General features: G+C 49.0%; 1 protein-coding gene and 1 long non-coding RNA gene across 2 annotated transcripts in view; both read right to left on the reverse strand.

Moving 5' to 3' along the window:
• Window positions 1-6,262, reverse strand: part of ATP6V0A4 (ATPase H+ transporting V0 subunit a4) — a 45,670-nt gene extending 39,408 nt beyond the window's left edge. Inside the window, 3 exon segments of the mRNA XM_028526172.2 lie at window positions 4,415-4,509; window positions 4,792-4,870; window positions 6,121-6,262. Of these exon segments, the coding sequence (XP_028381973.1) occupies window positions 4,415-4,509; window positions 4,792-4,870; window positions 6,121-6,237 (291 nt within the window). The 5' untranslated portion in view covers window positions 6,238-6,262.
• A 1,330-nt stretch (window positions 6,263-7,592) lies between these two features.
• On the reverse strand, window positions 7,593-10,018 carry LOC118497199. Its single transcript, XR_004899731.1, has 2 exons — window positions 9,974-10,018; window positions 7,593-8,318 (listed from the first exon to the last, which is right to left on the reverse strand). It is a non-coding gene; the product is annotated as an uncharacterized LOC118497199 (long non-coding RNA).
• Window positions 10,019-19,828: the final 9,810 nt, after the last annotated feature.

Genomic DNA, 19,828 nt, shown 5'->3' on the forward strand with positions numbered 1-19,828 from the left:
GTTTTTCACTTTTTCTTTTTTTTAATATTTTATTTATTTACTTTCAGAAAGAGGGGAAAGAGGGAGAGAAACATCAGTGTACAAGAGACACATCGATTAGTTGCCTCTCTCATGCCCCCAACCAGGGACCCAGCCCACAACCCAGGCATGTGCCCTGACCGGGAGTCAAACCAGTGACCTTTCAGCTCACAGGCTGGTGCTTAATCCACTGAGCCACAACAGCCAGGGCGATCTATAGCTTTTAAACCAAGGGGAGGGGGGCAGTGTTGAAGGGTATTACAGAAAGGCAGAAGAGGAGAGAGGAAAAAATAAAACAAAAGAAATGGTTTATCAGAAAGCCAGCAAATCAGTAATCCCAATAAATGAAAATGGATGGAGGTCAAAGACAGAGATTATCATGCTAGACTTTCTTTAATCTATCTAAAAGACAATGTTACCAAATAGATTTTTTTAAAGATTTTATTTATTTTTAGAGAGGGAAGGGAGGGAGATAGAGAGAGAGAGAAACATCAATGTGTGGTTGCTGGGGGCTGTGGCCTGCAACCCAGGCATGTACCCTGGCTGGGAATCGAACCTGCGACACTTTGGTTCGCAGCCTGTGCTCAATCCACTGAGCTACGCCAGCCAGGGCTACCAAATAGATTTTTAAAAAAATAAACAATAAAATATATCCATGCAATGTTAGTACACTTCCCCCAACAGCATGTTAGTATCAGACAAATCTGAATATGTAACGACTATTTTGCAAAATCTCGAACGTAAGTGCAGAGAACTGCTAAAGGAGCCTGCACACTGGTCAGGCGGCCTCAGCTGCACCCACTGCTTCCTCCCGCTCAGAGACCGGCCCTTCCCTGAGTTCTGAGCGCTGGCCACAACGGCACGACATCAGGGGAAACACCAGGTTCTCACTTCTCAGCGTTTTTGCTCTGCCCACTCAATGATCCCGTTAAAAACAATGCTGCCCTTCAGAATATTCTGGAGAACTCTGCACTGCCTAAGAAGTGGTGTGCAATAGGACAGCAAATGCAAAAAGTAGGAAACGATGAGGTATATGACGGATACGTAGTGACATGAAAGCGTGGCTGATGGGAACAAAGCCTGCACAGAGAGCAGGTAGGGCGGTTTGTGCTGAGAGGACGGATTTGTGGACGGGTTTGTTTTCTGAAGGAACACTTCCTCTGGGACCGCCAGGAAGCCTCTTCAGAGATTCTACAAGACAGGGGCCGAAAGTCTCCGTGCAATCTTACTGGCTTTCTCCTTTCCAAGAGTGTTGGAGAAGGAATGGTCAGATCAGTTGAACCAATCAATCCATCAATCATTCAATCCACACTCTCATCAGCTCACGTTGTTTTAGTTTCAGCTTTACAACAGACAATGTCCAGTGGGAAAATACTGAGGACAGAGGGCTGGCACCATCACCCCCCTGCCGCGCCCCCTGGCCTCACTGAGCACCCCTACGAATGTGTGTGAGAGCGGCACTCCGAAACCTGTCAGCAGCCAACCCCAAACTCACTCGGATGAACTGACTTTTCAAGGAACTACCTGAAACTCCACTTGGAACAAACACGTGTGTTCCCTGGTTGCCAAAAGCAAGAAAGTCTCCGTGCTTGTCAGGTTTCAGTGTAGTATCAAAGACGACCTTCCACAATTATCTGGAAAGGTTATTCAATGCTCCTCCCTTTCTTAACTACGCATCTGTGTAAGGCTGAATTACCTTCACACACATCAGCAAGAACAACACACCGCAACAGACTCAACACAGAGTAGATGAGAGAGGCCAGGGTTCCATCCGGTCACGCACCTGGTGCTTCTCACTAAAGTGTTTTTGTCTGGGAAATAATTATTTTTCGTGTTTAAAATGTTAACATGTGACGAGATGCTCTTTTTCAATGAATTAGTAAATATTTTGCTTTTTTTAGTTTTAGTTGTTAATGCAGTCAATATTAATAAATATAACCCCCATAAAGAAAGCCTTTTGGGATCCTCAATAATGGTCAAGAGCCTAGAGGCACCTGAGATCAGGAAGCTTGAGAACCACTAAAGCAGACGATAAATCACGAAAATGTAATACTGACCAGGAGCCCAGGATCTCCGAGAAAGTTGGAATTCACGTGCCTTGGCGCAGCCGGAGAAGGCTTCGTAGAGCTAAGCTGAGTCTGGAGGGCGGTCAGATTTGAGGGAGGAGCTCTCTAGCCTTGGGGTATGAGTCCAGCGTGAACACCAGCTTGGAGCTGAGAAATGAATCAAGAAAAACCAGCCCCAGCCAAGTGCAGGACTTCAGCGGCAGAACAGAGCCGGGAGAGCAGGCTCTGAGTGGGACCTGACGGGAGAGGAGGGAACCGTCCTACACTCTTGAGCGAGGCAGTGGCAATCCCGTGACGGACAGGTGGCCAGTGGCAGGAGGCAGGCGAGACAGGGATGGTGAGAAGAAAGCTGGGAAACCTAGCAAACTTCTGCCCAGACTCGGGCGTAAGAAGAGGGTGAAAGCGCCAGCCAGAGTGACGTCTCCCAGTTCCCAGCGCAGGTCTGGGTGGGAAGGGGGCGGGTGTGGGGTGAGGGAGATGAGGGTGGCAGGCGAGCTGTCAATCATCAGGGCCGGTGTTAGGAGACCAGTGATAAGACTGACATTGGAGATGATTCTGTGGAGATTCTAGTCACTGCTTTTTGGTTCAAAGCTTTCTCCCAATATATCCAGATTTTAATATGACAAGAGAGATCCAAGATGATTTCTATAGGAGTGGCCAGCCTCAAATCTCTGTTAGAGTACCTAGGTGTAGACTACTGGTGATTACAAGCATCCCAAGACTTTTAAGTTACCTTAAAAGAAAAGAAAGGTAAACTGAGCCAGAGAAAAGGCTAGCCTGAGCAAGGCTTTCCTCTACCTGCCAGCCTCCCTTAGGGAGTCCTTCCTCCTCTGAGGGTTAAAAACTCCAGTTTTGCCCTGGCCGGGTGGCTCGGTTGGTTGGAGCATTGTTCCGTACAGCGGAAGGTCGTGGGTTCCATTCCCGGTCACAGCACCCAGGTTACGGGTTTGATCCCAGTCGAGGCATGTATGGGAGGCAACTAATCCATGTCTCTTTCTCACATCAATGTTTCTCTCTCTCCCTTTCTCTCTTTCTAAAAACAGGCAATGAAAAAATCTCCCTGGGTGAGGGTTAAAAAAATTAAAAACTCTCCCTTAAAAGAAGAAAACATCAAGATCAGATCAAAAGGGCCTTCCACAATCTGGCCGTGCCATCTTTTTTTGACATCTTCTCCCACTGCCTCCCCCCCCCCCCACCCACTTCACCATCTGCACCAGAAGCTGCTAAAGGACCCGCCAAGTCTCGTTTCTAAGGTGCCTTGGGCAGGGCAGGAGCTCAGTGCTTTATAAAGGAAAGTGGATAGAGCGGGGAAAGAAGAGGGAGGGCCCCACCAACCATCAATCATGTCCTTGGCTCAAGAAGACTGCCAGCTTCTCACACTTGATCTCAGAAGCCAGTCTGAGACCTCAGCCTTGACTGAGCTCACCAGCTGTTTGCCACCAGACAACTAGGAAACATCCCACGGGATCCAGGAATCCCACTTCCAGGCATCTATCTAAAGGAAATGAAATCACTATCTCAAATAAAAGAATATCTACGTCCCCTTGGTCACTGCAGAAGTATTTACAGTGGCCAAGACGTGGGAACAACAGGTGAGTGGAGAAAGAAAGGGCACCGGGTCTGGATACAAAGGAGTACTAGTCGGCCACAAAAAAGAAGGAGGCCCTGCTATCTGCGACAACAAGGATGGACCTCAAGGGCCTCATGCTGAGTGAGAATGTGTCGGGCAGAGAAAGGCAGGTCCTCTGTGATCTCACTTAGCCATGGACTCCGAAATAAGGAAACCGAACGGAGAACAGACCCGTGATTGTCAGAGGCTGGGGGTGAGGAGGGAGGGCAGCATGGGTGGAGGTGGTCAAGAGGTACAAACTTCCAGTTACAAGATGATGAAATCCTGGGGGCGTCATGCACCGCATGGTGATGGGAGGCCCAGAGGGACGGCAGGACCCATTGTGCCAGCACGAGGCCTGTTCACTGGCACCATATAGATAAGACTTCGCTGCCTATAAGAATCTTATCACCCTGGTGTGGTTCAGTGGATTGAGTGCTGGCCTGCGAACTAAAAGGTCACTGGTTCGATTCCTAGTCAGGGCATATGCCTGAGTTGCAGACCAGCTCCCCAGTGAGACGTGTGCAAGAGGCAACCAATAGATATTTCTCTCCCTTTCTTTCTCTCTCCCTCCACTCTCTCTGAAAATAAAGAAATAAAATCTTTTAAAAAAGAAAAGAATCTTATGCCCACAAAGGAATCCATTCTCCAAAGCAGGGTGAGCTTCCCTGGGGATGCATCCAGAGAGAAGAGCAGAGCTCCCTCCTGGGGAAGAACCTACCTCCAGGGTAATCATTTCCCGTGGGAGGGGCGTCGGCGGGTACTTCTCCAGCAACTGAACCTCAACCTCGTTTTTTATCTCATCTTCCAGAAAGCCTGAGTGAAGAAATAGCACCAGAGAGCCCGAGGTGATTATATATCCTCACATCTAAGAAAGGGGGTCAGGCAGGACAGTGGCTTTGGCTGCCTCAGCTTGCTGAATTGCCCCGGGGACCTGCTCCCTGCAGCTCCCAGATCCAATCTCTAGCCTCCCCCACCCCACCCTGCCTCCAGGATCTCTTGGAAAGTGTCACCCGAGGGATTTGCTTGTCAATCAGGACCTGCAGGCCAGCTCCCTCCCCGCCAGTTCCCCGGGAGACCGCCGTAGGTGTGGCTTACGGAGGATCCTCTCCATGGACTCACACCTCCTGACTTCATTCACGAATTTCCTTTGGAAGCTGTTCACGTTCACATTTAACTGGAGGCGGGAAAACAGCACACGGCACACATTAGTAGCAACAGATGCCATCATACTGGTTGTTTTATTATAGTTTTTAACACTGGAGAATGTCTCTGAAATCGTCTTCGAGACTGCTGTTTCCATACAGAGACAGGTATCACGGGCAAAACACTCCTCAATGTTCTTATACTTGACCCTCCGGAAATGCCTGCGCTCTGGCCTTCCTAGCTAGCCTTCTAAGAAAAACAAAGCCCTCCCACAGTTAAGGTTCCCTCACTTCAGCTGCATGCATTGTGCACATGAGCCTGAAAATCCTCAATGGAGTCACGGATATAATGGAACCTTGAAAACTGCACAGCTCCATGCAATGTATCATGGCCATTAACAAAAATCTGGCGTCCTTGGGCTGGTGACCCCTCAGCTCAGCCCAGTGAATGTGAGTGTGGAAGTGCCTCGTGTCAGGTCCTGAGCTAGGAACTAGGGACACAAAGAATAAGACATGGAGCCCTGGCTGGCATAGCTCAGTGGATTGAGCACGGGCTGCAAACCAAAGCACTGCAGGTTCGATTCCCAGCCAGGGCACATGCCTGGGTTGCAGGCCACAGCCCCCAGCAACCGCACATTGATGTTTCTCTCTTTCTCTTTCTCCCTCCCTTCCCTCTCTAAAAATAAATAAATAAAATCTTGGAGAAAAAAAAAAGACATGATCCTTCCAGGCAGGAGCTTAATTTGGACCTTGACCTTGGTGAGGAAGTAAAGAGTAGAGACCAATGTTCCCAACTGGATTCAAAACAGCTTGATGAGGATCTGGGGTGCCCCCAGGAAATAATGCCCCGACATCCCACTCAGGGCAGTAGTCCCAGGACGTCACGCTAGAGGCTGTGACTCCGGGACACTTTGTCCTCGGACAGACAAGTCAGGAGGCATTCTCCTCGGAATGAGGTGTGGCGACCCACATGCGAGTGGGTCCATCCAATGCTCTGAGGTTGCGAGACAGGAAAGAGAATACGATGCACCTAACGGGTGGTGATCCCAGTGGAGCCTCCAAACATCCCCGCAGGCGAAACGTGGAAGGAGGGAGGACACGCTTGCAAGGCACCCGCCCAGTGATGCCTCGAACCCTGGTGGGGGGACTGGAGCCACGACACTGCCCCCATTCCAGCTCCGGCTCTTCTCCCCGCCACCTCTTCGCTCCTGAGAAGGGACGGGGAAAGGGACGTCCACACCCATTCCGCCCTCCTCCGGCCCCTGAAGAAGGCAGCACTTACGTCCTTGAACTGAACCAGCCCCAGCTCGCCCAGCTCGGCCACACAGCAGTAGGCAGCCTCCACCTGCAGGAACAGCTGCGACAAGCACATCTCCTCACTGCGGAACACGGACGCCATGCCGCCCCGGCCGGCCGCGGGCTGCAGGAGACAAGGACGCCGGAGGCAGCCAGCGTGTGAAAACCTCGGGGTGGGAACACTGTTGTTGAGCTGAACTAAATCAAACAGTGGGGGGAAAAAAGAGTCCAGCAGGAACCACTCCCGATTTAAAAAAAAATAGAACTCGGGTGGTGAACACACAATACCATATACAGATGATGCATCATAGAATTGTACGCCCGACAGACACCTTTATAATTTTATTAACCAATGTCGCCCCAATAAATTCAACAAAAAAGTTTATATTACATTCGTGACCCAGTGTGTCCACAAGGAAGTGTCCATAACATTGTACAGAACACGGGGATCTAACCTAGATGTCCCTCAGTAGGGGAACGGTTACACTGATACAGCAGAGCCCTGCACAGTCGGTAAAAAGAAACAGATCTGTACATCCTCTATGTGGAACGAGGATATTTATCTGGAATCCATTTCCATCAAAGACCTACAAGAAGCCCTGGGTGGCATAGCTCAGTGGATTGAGCGCGGGCTGCGAACCAAAGTGTCGCAGGTTCGATTCCCAGGCAAAGTACATGCCTGGGTTGCGGGCCATAACCCCCAGCAACCACACACTGGTGTTTCTCTCCCTCTCTCTCTCTCTCTCTCTCTCTCTCTCTCTCTGTCTCCCTCCCTTCCCTCTCTAAAAATAGATAAATAAAATCTTAAAAAAAAAAAAAAAAAAGAGTACTCACGTTTAAAAAAAAAAAAAAGACCCACGAGAGAGCACCACTGCTGCCAACCAAATTGTTTTCCCCAAAGCCCGGCCTTCTGGAAGAACTAGCTCACTTCGAGAGCGGGCCCCTTCTCCTCCTGTCATTTTATAACATATAGAATATCGACTATTTGCCAGACACTGGCTTTACCCCTCCTGTACTAATCCTTCCATTGTCCCATTTTCCCACAGGGAAGAGAGTAAATCCCTTAACCCGGCCCACAAAGGGCGGCATCATCTGGCCTCTGCTCCCCCCTCTGGCTTCAGCGCTCCCCACACTGCTCTGCAGACACATGGACTTCGCCCCCCCCCCCCAAGCCTCTCCTGCCTCAGGACCTTTGTCCATGCCCCCCCCCCCCTAGATTTAGTAGTACCTCAACCCCTTCCTCCCCAGCCCCTGTCCCCTGCCTCCCAGGCAATCCTGTCTTTCCCTGGGAATCTCTTCTTCCATCAGCCTTTCCTGACACGCCCCGCCCCCAGCAGCCCCAGTGAACCACGCCCTCCTCTAGTGCCCCAGAATATCAGTCGTCTGCAGCTACTTGTTTACTGCTCGTACTGCCCACTAGCCAGCAAAATCCGTGAGGTTAGAAATGTGCATGTTTTCCACTCCATCGCCAGCCTAGCTCCACCGTAAAGCTTGTGCTCCAGAAATGTTCCCCAATTTATCCACTGGAACCTAAATACCTCCTCCCTCCAGAATATACGGTCTGGTCCCTATTTTTGCCTTTTGACAACAAAGTAAATCAACTTTTCATATTGCCCTCTCTGATGAATGAAGCAATGTTTTCATAGAGAGAGAGAGAAGATGTTGCTTCATGCAGACCCCAAAGCAGCGCCTCCTACCCCAGCTTCTTCTGAGCAGGTCCTGGACTGGGGGCTGGAGCCAGTGGGGGGGCTGCAGCTCTCCAGGGACCTCCTTGCACCGACCCCTGAGGGAGGAGCCTTTGCCTGCTGGGGCCAGGCCGGGTGGGGCCAGGCCAGCTGGGGATTCCACTGGTGGCCTCCCTGGGGTGACAGTGAGGCAGCCACTCCAGGTGCTTCTCCTACCCAGGCTCGCCCAGAGCGCCAGTAGGCCGCTCGTGTTGTATCAACACAGGTCTGAGTGAGGATAAACCTGCTGTCACCTGCTCAAACCGCACCCCCCACCCCGCCCTACCTGTGCCCTCTGGTGACAAGGAAGCACTGACGGTCATTCTAAGGAAAGTGACTTACCCGCACCCCCCCTCCCCCGCCCCACCCTGGAGTGCAGGGCCTCGGAAGAGGTTTCTCAGGCCTCAGAAGGGCCCGGAGACAGCCTGCTGATGTACCTACTAAGCACAGCAAAGCACTCCTTTCCATGCTAACGATGACATCACATTAAAAAGTAGTTTTGGAAAAGAAAAAAATCACACTCATCACCCCATCAACAATTATTTTCAAAAACACTTTACTCTGAAAGCAGGATAGACAGATAAAACTTTATAAATACCCGATGGCAAAAATTCTTATCTTACCGAAGACAGTGTCTTCCCCAGCTATTTGGAGGAGGAGTAAAGAGCAGGGGAGTGAGCCAATCAGAGGTGTTTCCCTGGGCCCGTGCTGCTCTCTGCAGGGTTCTGCGTGCACCAGCTTCACAGAGCTGCTTCCCCAGGTGGGGCAGACGGGTACACTTTGGGGTATCTGTAAAACATACCCCAGACTGAGGGGTGCTTTCTGGGTTTGCTTGTTTTGTTTTTACTTTATTATGGAAAAATTGAAGTAGCTGCAAAAGGACAGGGAACGGTATAAAGATGTACAGACCACTTAGCATCAACAATTATTCAATTTTATATCATCTATCTGCTTCTAGCTGCCCCGGGGCATTTTGAAGCGAATGCCTTACATCATATTATTGCTTTCGAAATATTTCAGTACATATCCCTAAAAGACAAGGATTATTTCTCGTATGTGTACACACACCCACACACAGTTGGCTATTAAACAACCCACAATGACCCCTCTCCCAGTCTGCTTCTCTCTTCTGCCACCCGCCCTGCAGCTGACAATCTGCAGGTAACTTTTAAAAATTAATTAATTAATCAACTAGAGAGAGAGAAACATCGATTTGTTGTTCCATTTATTTATGCATTCAGTTGTTGATTCTTGTACGTGCCCTGACTGGGGATCGAACCCAAAACCTTGATGCAGTGGGACGACACTCTAACCAGCTGAGCTACCCGGCCAAGGCTGCATATAATTTTCAACTCTCCCAGAAAGTTACTGCTAACAGCCTACTGTTAAAATAAAGCCTTACCGATAACATAAACAGTTGATTAACACATATTTTGTATGTTATATGTAGCATACACTATATTCTTACAATAAAATAAGCTAAAGAAAATGTTTTGTCTAGCCACTATGCTATACACCTGAAACTAATGAAAAGTAATAATGAACGTGAAAAGAAAATAAAGGTACTTTTGACTAAATGAAGTAATGTTATTAAGGAAATCATGAAGAAAATACATTTACAGTATTATGTGTTTACTTAAAAAAAAAAACTGCATACAAATGGATCCACATAATTCAGACCCATATTGTTCAAGGGTCAACTCTATATACGATACCACGGTCATGTCTAAAATACCACAATAAATCCTTAACATCGAATACCCCTTCAGTGTTTGGATTTCCCAGCTTGTCTGAGATCTGCCTTTTCAATAAGCCCCTGAGGTGATCCTTTCATGCAATCAAATTAGAAGCATCTCTTTGAGAAAACAGAGTGAAAACTTGAACTTGAGCCTGGACGCAGCAGGGAAGAGCCTGATGCAGGCATTTGGGACCAATCAGCTCCGAAGTCGCAGGGTTTGGAACCTGGGACAGCGGAGGCTGGGCCTCTGAGGGTGCAGGTGGCCTGTAAGCAGGCACCACAGGAAAGGCGCTGCTTGGGTTTCTTAAGACACAGACAGAGTTCGCCTCTACCCACCCATCCCCTCAGGGCAGACCCACACGAAAGTTCAGACTCACGCGGGCAAAGTTCCAAAGGCTGAACTCGGGATTCGCAGAGCGCAGTGTCAGATGAGCTCCTCCGGAGGCAGGGGCGCCCCTGCCCCTCCCCCTACCCAGGGCCCTGCACCTCTGCACCCCAGCCGGGGTGTGCTGTGCCCGCCCTCAGCCGCGGAGCCGGAGCCGGAGTTCTCGGCGTCCCGGGGCCCAGGAATCACTGAGGAACCTACAGAGAAAAAAGTACATCTTGACGGTCCAGAGCAGAGTCCAAGGCAGAACTGCCTGAGTCAGGATCCCAGCTCTGCTGTTTACCACGTGTGACCTTGGGGAAGCTGCTTAACCTGCGGGGGGGGGGGGGGGGGGGGGGGGGGTCCTTAACTGCAAAATATGATGGGATCTTAGATATTCGTTTAGAATGTGGACACATAAGGGAGAGGTTATTTTAAAGTTTGCTTTTTCCTGCCCTGAAGCCCCAAGACAAAGGTGCAAAGAGCCGGCACGCTCCCGGGACCCGGCAGGACTGTGAATGAGCACAATCTCTCTGAAGGGCAATTTGCATGTCCTTTGACCCGGTCATCCCATTTGAGGAGGTTCATCCTAAAGAAAGAATGTTAGGAATGTAAACCAAATTTAACTCCAATGCTGTCTGTGGCCGCACGGTTTGCAGTAAGGGTGTAATTGCCAACGACCTGAAGTCTTTCCTCTGTTTGACATTTACTGAGAGTCCATGTGCCACTGGGCTCTGGGGACAGGGCCACAAACAGCATGGAGCTTTGTCCACAGGGCGGGAGACAATGGTAAACAGGGAATCAGTCGGCCGGATTCTGCAGGTTTGATGAGCGCGGCTGCAGAAAGATTGGCTTTAGAGCTATGGAAGCTGCTTTAGGGAAGGGGGCAGGGAAGGCCCCCGCTCAGCTCAGAGGCAGCGTTTGAACTGAGGCTCGAGGGTGCAAATGGGCCAGTCTCGCCAACAAGAAGCTGCGGGAAGAGCGAAGCAAAAGCCCAGGAGGGATACCCTTGCTCTGGCTCGTGTCGTCCCCTGAGTGTTTCTTGTGATGGACATTGTCCTCCTGGCGTCAGATTACATTTAAGGACTTTACATAAGGAGGAGTAGAAGTCATGAACATTCTAGACACAATAACTTTTAATTTATTGATTTTAGAGGGAGAGAGGAAGGGCCCGGAGAGAGAAGGAGAGACATCAATTTGTTTTTCTACTTATTTATGCATTCATTGATTGTTCTTGTATGTGCCCCGGCCGGGGATCGAACCCACAACCTTGTCATATTGGGATGATGTTCTAACCAACTGAGCTACCCAGCCAGGTATATACAACAGTTATTAGAAGAGTCTGAAAGGGGGAGAGAAGACAATTTCTAAGGACCTCCGGGTGGAGAAATGTCACAAAGATGTGTTCTCTGGGATCTTTTTTTGTTTTTGTTGTTGCCTCATATATTCTCAACTTGGTGCTGCAGAAGCTGCAAGATATGCAGACAAGAAATGTTCCAAAGCCTGCCTTCTCCCCAGCCAAAGGATGAGGAAGGGGCAGCCTAGCAAAAAAGACGACCTCCAGATAGTGAGCACTCTCGCACAGCCAAACATCACAGAGAAATCCGTGGGCCCACATCACCGATGCCAGCACAGCCCAAGCACAGAGCCTAGGCTTCTACCCTCACCCACCCGCTGCAGAGTGACACCCCCCACCAGTGTGGGGTCAGAAGGCCAAGTGCAGACCCTGAACTCCCAGCCTCGCCCTGTGGTACCTGGGCAGCCCGCAATAACCTGTGCTGGGCTGGTGTCAGGAGAGACCAATTCAGAACTTTCACGCTGGCCCATTGGCAAGGAGGCTACCCCCGCATCGGGGTACAGAGGTCTTATGGGGAGCAGTAACCAGGCCCCCTGCCCCTCCCTGCCAGGTCTGTGAGGAGAGTCAGCAGAGGTCTAGCGAAGAGAAGGACGAAGTGGGAGAAACTACCCTGCCGGATTTCGAGACAGTCGGGATGGACGTCCCGAAATCCGTACTTGATGGACAGTCACCAAGATGGGGTACTGGGGAAGGATAGACATGCCCCGTGATGTAAGAAAACAGAGATGCCGAAATAGCTGAACACAAGTCTTGTCAAGTGATTTTTAGTGAAGGTGAGGAAGCAATTCACAGGAGAAACAATCGTCTTTTCAACAAATGGTGCTGAGGTCACCAGACCTCCGCAGGCCGGAAACTGAACTGAAACCGCCATCCGAACCTCATGCCGTACACAAAAGTGAACTCAGAATGGATCGGAGACACATGGAAAGTGTAAACTATACATCTTGTAGAAGAAACACAGGAGAACATTTTCAAGGAGAATCAAGGGTGTGGTGAGGCGTTCTTAGACAGGACACTCAAGTCCACAGGAAAATAAAATGATTTTTAAAGCTGCTAGGCAAAAAGACTCTGTAATAAGAATGCAACAACCAGCTAAAGGCCGGAAGAAGATATCCACAAGCCTCCTGCTGGTAAAGAACTGATGTCACAATTTACAGAATTCTCAAGCTTCAACAGCAAATAATAGTAATAATAATAAAATCATCGATCAGAGAAAACGCACCGAAGACACAAAGAGCCATTTCACTGAACAGGAGTCACAGATGGCAAACTCGCCCATGAAAAGAAGCTCACCACCACGAACCATCAGGGAAACGCCCTTCATACTACTCAATTTTTCAAATTTGTGTCCATTTATTAATCTGAAGAAATTAAACATCTAATTGGAAATGAATTTTCAGTGGCAATGAAAGAAAAGAATCTCAAAAGTATTTGTTCAGCCACCGTGAGGTGCCAGGCAAGGCGTCAGGTGCTCAGGGTACAGCGCAAGCGAACGGTCTTGTTCCGATAGAGCGAGTCCGGTGCGGGAGTCAGCCATGCTAATGCTAACAGCGACGGCTAAGTCACAGATGATGCTTACTGTGGGCTAACCTCAACAGAACCCTGAGAATAGAGCTTTAGCAAAACCCCTTGCTGGGGCTGCCTTAACAAAGCACCACAAAGTGGGCAGTGTAGGCAGCAGAATTCACCATCTACCAATTCTGGAGGTTGAGTCTAAGATTAAGGTATAGGGAGAGTTGGCTCCTTCCAAGGGCTGGGAGAGAGAATCTGTCCCACGCCTCTCCCTGAGCTTCTGGGGGCGTGCCGGACGTCTTGGGGCTGCCTTGGCTTACAGAAGTATCATGTTTTCATGTGTGTGTCTGTGTCCAAATCGCCCTGTTCTATAAGGACACCACCCCTGCTGGCTTGGGGACACAGCCGACTTCAGCACGAGTGTGAGCGCATCTTAACTAATCCCCTCTGCAAAAGCCCTAGTTCCAAACACGGTTTCCTTTTCTGAGGTCCTGGGTTCTGAGCATGTGAGTTGGGGGACCGGGGAGAGACACGGGTCAGCCCATAACAAGGGGAAGCAATGAAGTCAGGCCCGAGCATGGGAGAGCTCAGAGGTGAGAGGCGGTGAACCAAAAACAGGGAGGGGGAGGATCGTCTGAAGAGTGAGAAATCAAGAGAAGAAAATACCCCTCAGGAATGGTGGAGTGGTCCCACAGGAAGAGGCCCTAGGCCTGGCCGCTGTGGCTTGGTTGGGCATCATTTCTAAGCCAATAGGTCACGGGCTCAATTCCTGGTCAGGGCACATGCCTGGGATGTGGGTTTGGTCTCCCGTCGGGTAGGTGTGGAAAGCAACCAATCGGTGTTTCTCTCTCACATCCATGTTTTTCTCCCTCTCCTTTTCCCTACCTTCCCCTCTCAAAAAAAAAAAAAAAAAAAAAAAAGAGTAAGCCCTAGAAGCATCTGGAGGTTACTGGTGACTCCACAAGGCCCACTTTACAGGAAGGAAAGGGGCAGAATCCAAAGTAAAGCCCGGAACCGGGAAGTCACGGGGAAGGAGGGAGCAGGGCAGCCACCAATGAGAAAATGAGGTGTTGCGGGCGGGTTTCATGGATTTTCTCAAGGAAGAGACACTGCAGAGCCCATCTAGAAGACGGCAACTTCCACTGTTCCTTCCCTCGACGTGCATTTGAGTCAGTCACTTCGAACCGTACAAAGGCATCTTCTCCCTTCTTCTGGAAGTTTCCTGACGGAGCGCCATATTTCATATGCAACATCTTACAGTATGGACTTACTCAAAGCCAGAGAGTACACTCACATTTCCTTAATTGTTTGTGTCACTGACTTTCTTTAAAGAAATTCTCCTATTCATCATTATATTTATATACATATATATGTATATACGTGTGTGTGTGTGTGTGTGTGTGTATACTCTCAAAATCCAAATCTGCAACTCAACATGTTGAAGGAAATAGCACTTAGACTTGGCATTTGGGCTTGAGAGAAACGACCTGCACAGAGCGGAATCGGTCCCTAACTGTCCAAAAGAAGGCCATTTTGACATTGAGGCTGTATCACCATGGCCCCCACGCCACAGACGATTCTGGGGCACAATGCCGGCAGCAGCCCCCACACAGACCATGCAGACCTCCAGGAGGCGCTGCTGAGCCCCCAGAACTTTCCTTGCTGTGGCTCTTCTGGACCGAAGAGGCTCGCACTGCCCTCACCGCCCTCCCAACGGGACATTCCTTTAAACAAAGGGCCTCCTCTGTCCTCAGAGCCCCGAACCTGGGGTGAGGACGATACCGCACACAACAATGTCCGGCTGTACAAGATCAGTTTACAAGCGATCAGCATGATTAAAACAGTGAAAGGATCAGTGGAGAGCAAGCCAAAATGCCTGCAAGGGACTTAATCCACAAATAATAATCTAACCGCAAAAGTAACAACCTGATAAAAGGGTCTGGTTTTTCTGAACTGAATTCCGGCCAGATCACCTTCAGTCAAATAATTGATTTTATCACCCACTTACCTAGCAGCCCACCACCACTGGCCAGGCACCGAGGCCCCCATCCACACGCCTTCCCAACTAATAAAGTGCTGGGGGCCGAAAGAAAATGGCTTGAGGTTGCTACAAAAGAGAGGGAATTGTCTATTCGACTTCACACACACACAGAATTAGGTGCAATTCATCAACGGTGACATCCAAGAGTTCACGTTATCAGCACCCTGAAGTCCGTGACACCCTGCCAGAACCAGCATCACCCCCTGCCATGCCCCCTCCCTCCCGGCCACCGACCTTCTCCAGTGACGACGCTCCGTGCACACGGGTGCCGTCCGACACCCTTTTGGCCCACACTGTGGCTCTGTGGCCTTCTGCCCTCTAGATCATGTGCCAAGAGACGGAGCTCCCCGTGGCTCCACCAACAGCCACATCCCCCTCCAGTTCCCACCTCATCCCACTGTCTCCCCCGCAGCACATGGCCCCCTCGGTCCTTAGAAGCCGACCCTCCAACACAGAGCCCCGCAGCTCCCTTCTTCTCCACCACCACGGGGCCTGGTCCCGTCTGTTTCTCTTCTCCCCAGAGCAGAGCTACTGACATCTCCGTCCCCTTTCCGTCACTGGCCAAGTCATGGGTTGACTGGGAGGGAGCCTGAGGAAAATAAAACGTCCTCGGGAGGAGGACAGAAGGCCTCAAACTTTGTCCCGGTTTTTCGCTTGGGAGCATCTCTATGTCAGTTGCCTTTTCTATCATAGTATTTACTACAAACTCTATTCAGGAGTTTCTTTGTAGCATGATTTCACCTGTATTTTCTATATATGCATAAAAGAGTCTATTAGTTTGTTCCTCTTCTTTCTCCATTTAATGTAACGCAGTGAGCACGGAGCCACGGGATTCCAGCACCAGAAGAAAACTTCCAGGTCACTTACTCCAATTCCTTTCCTGGAGAGATGCGGGAGCACCTCTGGGGAGGGTCGCCGCAGCCAATCAGTGGCAGAGCTGGAACCGAACCCAGGGCTCCTGGCTCTCAGGTCTTTTCCCAGTTTCTCACAGGACTCAACATCCCTTCCCTTTGGGTGGGAGTCCCGGGGACCCCAGACAAAGGTGTTTCCCAAAGAGTTGAGAGCAGCATCCCCCTGGTGTCCCCTCCCTGAGGCCCCCCGCAGTACTCTCAGGGAGCAGCGTCACCAAGGTTATGGGGCCTCCCCCAAGGTCACATGGAAGTCACAACCTGAAAACTGGATCCTGAACTCCTGACTCAGGCTGGTTGTGTTGACCCCCCGGGGGCTATGGGCCTGGGGGAGAGAGAGAGGAGGGACAGAGAGACCGAGAGGGAGGGGAAGTCATAGAAGAGGCCAGAAAGGCGCAGTCGGAGGACAGTGGGTGCTGGGAAGAGGAGGCCAACCATCTCTAACTCACCTACTTCGTCCTTTTCAGGCTCATGAGGTCAAAACTGGGGAAAAAAAATGGCTGTTTACCACAAGAATACAGCTCACTTTCCACAAACCTTAGCTTAAAATTACTCTCTTGAGAATACACATCTCTGTTTATTAAACAAAACATAAATCTGACCACATGCCCTGTTGTGCCAACAGAAATATCTTGTACAAATGGTAAGACTGGACCTTGAAGAAATCGCCAACCACAGAGTCGTGGACTGAACAGACCCTGCCCTTCACGGTTCGTTAACTTCACTTTCAAATGCCCTTGTCTGTCCGACGCCAGAAACTCACTAACTTCTCTCACCGGTAGAGCTGTCCCACGGCAGCACTGGCTGCCTTCACTCAGTAAGACGTCAGCCCTGGCTGGGTGGCTTGGTTGGTTGGAGCACTGTCCCATACATCAAGAGGCTGAGGGTTCGATTCCCAGGCAGGGCACACACGTAGGTTGCTAGTTTCATTCCCCAGTCAGGGTGCATACGGGAGGCAACCAATCTGTGTGTGTGTGTCTCTATTTCTCTGTTTCTAAAATCAATTTTTAAAAATACCCTTGAGTGAGGATTAAAAAAAGTTAGTAAGACATCTGTTACTTGAGGAGTTTTAGCAGACGTCCAGGTAACAACCTTGAGAGGCAGGCGAGGTCAAGTGCAGCCACACCAAACTCTTCAACACTCTGTGTGGGAGAGGGTAAGGACTGGGCCAGACGGCCGCTTGGGCACTTTCCAACACTGAGATTCTGTGCTTTCCTCTGTGTCTCATTTCCAGCCGTGTCCATGTCTTGAACCTCCCTGGGAGCGTCTGTCCATTCTGTTGCGCACCTGGGGCGCCCCAGGAGCAAAGGTTGTTAATAAGCAGTTCTCTGCACCATGTGCAGTTTGAACTGAATGAAGGTTGTTTTAAAAGTAAAAGAGATTCTCTGACATTGAAAGTTTTCTCCAAGCCATCCGACAGACCCTGTATGATGTAATCTACCTGGTCCATTGCTACTGGACTGCTTTCCTATGGAATATTCTTTTTTACAACCTGTATTAACTTTATTTTATTGCCTGACTGTAGGAATATCACACATTCATTGTAGAGAATTTGAAAGACATAGAAAATGTACAGAAGAAAGTGAAAAGCAGCCCAGACTGGATAGTGTAGATGTGACCACTGCTGACATCCGGATAGGATGCTGGTCGAACTTCTTTCTTCGCATGTGTGTGTGTTACAGAACTGGACCCACACTGAGTATATAGGGTTGTTTTTATTCTCACCCGAGGATACGGTTGTTTTTTTAATTGATTTGAGAGAGGTGAAAAGAAAGAGAGAAACATCAACATGAGAGAGAATCATCAATCAGCTGCCCCCTGCATGTGCCCCGCATGGGGATTGACCCTGCAACCTAGACATGTGGCCTGACTGGGAATCGAACCCACAACCTATTTTTTGTGTTTGGGATGATGCTCCAACCAACCAAGCCTCCCAGACAGGGCCTGAGTTATATAGTTTTGTAGCCTGCTTTTTTTGTTTGTGTTATATGGTGAATGTTTTTCTAAATAATTAAATGTTATTCTAAAACATCATCTTAATAGCTACCTTTTATTCCATTAGAAGCTGCTTCTAAGCTTTCACTTTTACAAACGCCGGAACACTGAGATGGAGAATGCTGGATGTACATTTTTGTGTGTATCTGTATCTGCTTATCACCTTGGGGAAGGAAATTTTTTAAAAAGATTTTATTTATTTATTTTGGAGAGAGGAAGGGGGGAGAAAGAGAGGGAGAGAAACATCAATGTGTGGTTGCCTCTCACGTGCCCTCTACCAGGGGCCTGGTCTGCAACCCAGGCATGTGCCCTGACTGGGAATTGAACCGGTGACCCTTTAGTTCATAGGCCGGCACTCAATCCACTGAGCTACACCAGCCAGGGCAGACATTTTTTTAAAAGAGTTACACCGTAGAAGGGAAGGCAACCAAAATAAACGGACCTTCACAAAGCCTACAACCTAGCTATAAGTCAGCTCAATTATGAAGGCTACCCTGACATGATGGCAGCTTGTTTTTGCCTCCAAGCTCTTGATTAAAACAACAGCAACAAAAAAAATCACGTCTAAAGGAAGATAACATCATCCTAGGTCTCAAGTTATTTCTACAAACAGTTGTGTATGATTACAATTTTACACACAATAAAAAATAACCAGAGACACAAAAAAACACAACGGCATGAACGAAAACCAGAAGAAATAATAGGGCAACAGACACAGACTCATGGGGAGAGACAAACACTAAAGTTAGCAGACACAGATTTTAAAATAATTGTGTTCACTCTATGCACGAAGTTGAAAAGCAAGACTGAATAACATAAAGCTATTAAAAAAAACAAAGTAGAAATTCTGGAACTAAAGTTATACAATTGAAATGAAGAACCCAATGGGTAGTTGCTGTTGAAATAAGTTGCGGACCCAAGACGGAGCCACCCCTGCCCAGGGTGCTCCCCGGAATTTAGATAACTTTTGCGTCCCTGTAAATAAACGCTCCCCTTGACCAGAGATGCAGTGGATTCGGTCAGCTAACCCCCAAACACCAAGCCAGCTCTGGCCTTCTCACGTTAAACAAGGTTGCCTGTGTCGCCCCAGCCAATCAGATATTTCCTATTTGTCTCTTCCTTGTTCTTATCCTATAAAAGCTTCTTTCCATTATTTTTTGCAGTTTTCCAAAATGGGACTGTCTACTTCATGAAGTGTCAGCGTTTCCTTGTATCACCTAGGTTGTCTTCTTGAATCACTTTTTTACTAGGCACAGATGTGAAGAGATTTGATTAAAAAATAGGGCAGAAGCCCTGGCTGGCGTAGCTCAGTGGATTGAACTTGGGTTGCGAACCAAAGTGTCGCAGGTTCGATTCCCAGTCAGGGCACATGCCTGGGTTGCAGGCCACAGCCCCCAGCAACCACACATTGATGTTTCTCTCTCTCTCTCCCTCCCTTCCCTCTCTAAAAATAAATAAATAAAATCTTTTTTAAAAAATAGGGCAGAAGAAAATATCCAAAATAAAGCACATAAAAACAAAAAGATGGATGAAAGGAAGAGGGCAGGGAGTCCGAGAACACAGCGGGTGACTGCAGCCCCAGAAGGAGAGGGAAGAATGGGACAGGAGCAGCACATGACGGCTGGGGGCTGTTCAAAACGGATGCAAGACATCAGACTCCACATTCAGTGGCCTGCACACACCAGGCAAGACAGAGGAAAAGAAATCCATACCTGAGCACTTCAGGATAAAAGGGCCAAACACTGAAAACAAAGCAAAACCCTTAGAAATAACCAAAGGAAAAAAAAAGAGGCAAATCACCCACACGGAGTACCAACCGGATGGACAGAAACGACGGGAGTCCAAAGAAATGGAATGACACCTTCAGCACTGGAAGGAGCTGTCCGTCCCCCTGGCATTCTACACCCAATGAAAACATCTTCCTGGAATGAAGAATAAAATACGCCCAGACAAGACCTGAGAGCCCGCACCATTCACCGAGGGGACACTGAAAAAAGAAAGAAATGACTGCAGAGGGAAAACCACACATGCGGAAAAGAAATGAAAAGCAATAAA

This window comes from Phyllostomus discolor, chromosome 10, assembly GCF_004126475.2.
Source record: "Phyllostomus discolor isolate MPI-MPIP mPhyDis1 chromosome 10, mPhyDis1.pri.v3, whole genome shotgun sequence".
Classification (NCBI taxonomy): Eukaryota; Metazoa; Chordata; class Mammalia; order Chiroptera; family Phyllostomidae; genus Phyllostomus; species Phyllostomus discolor.